At 47.8% G+C, this 4,715-nt stretch overlaps 1 protein-coding gene across 1 annotated transcript; it reads right to left on the bottom strand.

The window, feature by feature from the left end:
* Nucleotides 1-2,500: 2,500 nt before the first annotated feature.
* On the bottom strand, nucleotides 2,501-3,718 carry LOC124663759. Its single transcript, XM_047201426.1, has one exon. It carries the CDS (start codon nucleotides 3,716-3,718, stop codon nucleotides 2,501-2,503), a length of 1,218 nt encoding a protein of 405 aa, XP_047057382.1.
* Nucleotides 3,719-4,715: the final 997 nt, after the last annotated feature.

Here is a 4,715-nt window from a genome sequence, read left to right as displayed (position 1 = left end):
TGTATTCTTTCCGTCGACAAAAATATAAAGGAACCTAGAATCTAGCATCAAGAAAGGAGTGGTTCAACCAGCTCAGCTAGCGACAAGTTAAATCTTTTTTTTCGATAAAGGAAATGTATTAATATCACTAAGATACCAATTACACCTAGCTTCTACAAGAACAAAACATTATGAAGACATGCACATAGCCCTAAAGCAAAAAAAAAAAAAAAAAAAAGAACAACAACAACAAAGAAAGATCATGTTACAGTGATCAATTTCTTGTAGCTGCAAAACAACCTGCCACCAGGATAGCACCCGAAGTCCAAATTCTTCAAAAACGATACCTTCAAGAAGGAAATATTGCACAAGCACCGTCATTGCCCGATCTTAGATCTTAGGTTTTCAAACTGGAGAAAGCCCGCCAAATCAAGAACTAGTACACTAAATAGAGTAAACACAAACGTCACAGTTAATGGCCAGTAGCGGGGCATCACAAGAATTCCTTGGATAACTAGAAGCGGGACATAGGCAGATCCGGCGTGACACCCATCGCTGCAACATTTTGTTCCAGTCATCTCTATATTTGTGAAAAAAATGTCGCAATACTTTGAGCAAACCCCTGTAGCAAGAGAAACAAGGTATGCAAGAAATTCCTATTTGGTTGCAGTCCACTAAAGAAGACGACAATATGTGTTTTTTTTCGATCAAGGAGCATAACCCCAGCCTCTGCATTCAAAGGATGCACACAGCTTTCTTCTTTATTAAATTATTCGCAATGCCTTACAAGGGGAATACAAAGATCAACTCGAAGCCACCTTCCCAGCGACAACTCGCTATACCTACGATGAAGGGGGACCATGAACAAGGCCATACTCCCTGACGGTACACCAACACACATCATCCAAGAAGACGACAAGATGTGTGGGTACGGTGTAGCTAAATCGCTTGTTTGCAAGGATCTTGGTTTCTTGTAAATGCATTTGCTATCTTCTACACAAAAAAAAAAAAAAAAAAAAAAAAAAAAAAAAATCAGCAGGAATGGCTACCGATCCAATGCAAGAATTTCAGGTATAGCAACAACCAGTCACTGAAGAAAATCAAAGCTTCGCAGTTCAAATGATCACTGGAGCGATCCATCATGCCCGAAAAATACATCTTCCAGTACAAGTTGTTCCCTCCAAGGAGATAATAAATACCAAAAAAAAAACGATAGTGTTTCACAGAATTCTGATCAGTCACCATCTGATACAATAAGAAACATGTTAAGCTACTTCGCGCAATGATGCCAAAGCATGCATGACACCAGGGCGGACCTTATACTGCAGCCACTCCATAACCTGAATTCAGCGCTACTACACCTGCCACCTGGAACAAAGAAAGTATCGACACAAGAGTGTTAGTACTACTACAGTACAGGCGCATGGTGTTTGAAGCCAGGGCAGAAAATATCATATAGGTTGGGGGAAACTGAGCTTAACTAGGACACTGTTAGCCATACGCAGTTGCTCCTCCATTTCAACCGATGAATGTCTTCTTGGTAACTCCCACCAAGTGGTAATCACCTCCAGATGGTTGGTATGGTCTAGCAAACGATTCTTCAGCCAAGTTGATACCATTAGACCATTTACCTTGTCAGATATAACAAATATTAGTTACAAGCCTTTGGACAAACTTCGATATATATGTGCTAGAATCACTCAAATTAGAAAGAATGACCCAAACTACTCTATGGGCTATATATCTTGCTTGGAAACCGCAAGCACAAACCAAACATCATTTCTGTCTGAAGTGGAATGGTTGTTTGGTTCTTATGCCACCTTTTTTTTTTGCGGGGGAGTTGCACCTAATGTGTTAATTACTAGCTCTCTCATTCATCATAAATCACATTAACTACAGTCATAAAATGCCCAGGGGGAAATAAAAATGGTGTAACCGATTATTTTATGGTAGGTAGATATTACATCCGTTCCAAAATATAAGCCTTTTTAGAATGCTAAATGAACTATCTAAGAAGTCTTATATTTCGGAACGGAGGTATATCATATATGCATCATTAAGAAATGATCATCCAGATGCAAGAGACTAGCATATTATTTAAAATGTGACATTTTATAATTATACTTCTTGTATAAAATCTGAACACTACAAGGGGAGCGTCTAATTTAGGAGAACTTGGCATGCATCATACATACCAGGTCAATAGACAACATTATCAGAGGGTTATGAAGACAGTATGTATGCTCATTCTATTAGTATTCACACTCTCACCAATTCATATATCAACAGTGAAACGTAGTCATTGGCAAGATCACTTGTGTTTCCGCATCTATACGGATCTACAAGTCCTATAACAAATCGGCATGATTGCTGATTGGCACGATTCTCGTTGTGTGCCTTACTACTTAAACACTGCAAAGCAGCAAAACCATTAGAAGTAGTCGATGAACTATTTAAATATGCCAGCTACAGAAGTATTAGTACTAGATTTCTATATGGATATTGCATGCCTAAATGCACCCTAAAGGTGGAAAATTGGACATACATCAGACAACCAGATCAATGGACAGCAGACATAAAAACAGGGGACTAATGAAATGAACGATTGTTGATTGGTACCTGAGGAGAGTGCCCGCGGCAGCTCCCAGGCCCGAACGAAGCGGGTGGCGATGCAGCAGCTGGGCGGCGCAACCAGGCCATAGACCTCGCAGTCCACCACCTTGCGAGCACGCACGTCAACACCAAAGAGGTGCTCTTCCAGAAAGAAGTAGACGACGTCGGGGTTCTTGGGGTGAATCAGCGCGAGCGTGGGGATCTTCTTGGGCAGCCTGGTGGCCTTGTAGCTCTGATCGGCCCAGATCTCTGTGAACGTCGCCTCGTGCTCCAGCGTCCACTCTGTTGAGTCAGGATCCGCCAGCGTCCAGACGCTCACGGTGGGACGAGCACGACGCTTGCCCATGTAGTACGTGTCCACGAAGCGCAGCTTGCCGTCGCTCACCCCGACGCAGCGGTACTGGTCGGTGACTCCCCAAGCTTCCCTGCACCTGAGCACCCTGTCCGGCGGGAACGGGATGAAGCCCAGGACCGGGTCGTCGGCGAAGGGGTCGCAGGTGAGGACGCCCCATGAGAGGTCGACCCACCAGAGCCTCCCGCGGTGCGATAGCACGCAGGTGGCAGCCCACGACCGGGGCGGGAGAGGGTAATGGACGGGCTTGGCGACCCACTCCCCGACCTCTGTAGAGAAGCAGAGGAGCGTGGCCGTGTCGGTGCCGATGAAGGGCTGGAGCTCAGCGACCATGTAGTGGCCGCCGCCACCGGGGGAGACGACAAGGCCGAGGAGGGCCTGGTGGAGGATGGTGAGCTGGGGCTGGGGGTCGGGGTCGGGGAGGTGGAACGCCGAGCCGGTGGTGGCGTCGAGCACGAAGTAGCGGGAGTTGTTGTACTTCCACATGACGCCTTCTTGGCCAGGACGGTCGATGACTTCACGTCTCGGGGCGCAGCGCAGGTTGGCCTGCAGGAGGAGCAGGCCGGAGGGGTCCGCGGCGAGGACGAAGGGGAAGAAGTGGGGCGTTGGCGGATCCGGGAAGACGCGCGGGGTGACGGTGAGGATCGAGACGCGCGGCGGCGCCGTGAGCGCGACAGAGGCGTCGGCGCCGTCCGCCGGCGTGGAGACACTTGGGATGCTACCTAGGATGACCCACGACGACGACGGCGCCGCCGGCACGGACGGAGACGCCATCTGTGGAGGGTCTTGGGCTTGGGCTTGGGCTGGCATTGCACCGAAGTGGAGAAGGGCAATGGAAAAGGCAGAGCGGAGCGTGGTGTGGAAGAAGGCGCAGAGAGCCTCGGGGAAGGTGGGCGTGCCAGCCTTCCTAGTTTGAACGTCCTGTCTCTCCTCCAATGCTACTTGCTACTCCTGTAGACATACGTATGTTCAGTGCCATTTTTCGCAGCTGCTTTACCTCCGACCGCAGTTCACCTCATGGATGAATTGCATAGAGCAATGATTGAAGCTCGGTTGCATATACAGAACGTAACTAAAATTTCAATTTTGTAACTAACCCCATTTTTATTAAAATAAATAAAAATATGCAGTGAAAAAACTCACTGTTCATGGCATCTCCAACGGGGCGACGCATTTCGGACGCCCAAAAGTGGTCGCGATTTGCGTCGCCCCCCGGACATATTTTATCCGCGCGTCCGTTTGCGTCTGGGTGTGCTCCCATCGGGGTGGCCCATTTTTAGATTTGCAACATATTTAAAAATATAAAAAGTAGTACATTTAAATGCATAAAAACTATACAATGTGGATCTAGAAGCCTAGACTACTTGCTGCTTCCGGACGGGCCGGCCCCGTTGTTGCGTCGCTCCTTCATCGCATGCTTCTCCACCGCCTCCCGTGCGTCGTCCTTGAGCGTCTCGAAGGATTCGACGATAGCCCACTGCTCCGCCGCCCTCTCCTCCGGCGTAGGCGCATCAGGGTCATCGGAAGACCAAGATATCTCCGAGTCGGAGTCCTCTGCGGCTGCGGCGGCCGCCAGCCTACGTTGTTCCATCTCGGCATCGACCGCCGCATGGGCCGCCCGCTCCTCCTCTGTGAAAACCCCAAAATTTAAACACCATTTTTACGACATTAGTATTGATCACATATCACTAAACATGCTTTCACCCTAATCTCATATTAAATAAAATTCAATCACCAAAGTCCCACCAATATTTGGTTACAAAGTTCTTAT

The sequence above is a fragment of the Lolium rigidum genome, chromosome 6, assembly GCF_022539505.1.
Source record: "Lolium rigidum isolate FL_2022 chromosome 6, APGP_CSIRO_Lrig_0.1, whole genome shotgun sequence".
Lineage (NCBI taxonomy): Eukaryota > Viridiplantae > Streptophyta > Magnoliopsida > Poales > Poaceae > Lolium > Lolium rigidum.
The sequence above is the reverse complement of the archived record's forward strand: the minus strand, read 5'-3'. Positions and strand labels throughout refer to the sequence as shown.

What these genes read in the sequence shown, in the direction of transcription:
- LOC124663759 (XM_047201426.1), bottom strand. Translation starts at nt 3,718, where the DNA reads ATGGCGTCTCCGTCCGTGCCGGCGGCGCCGTCGTCGTCGTGGGTCATC.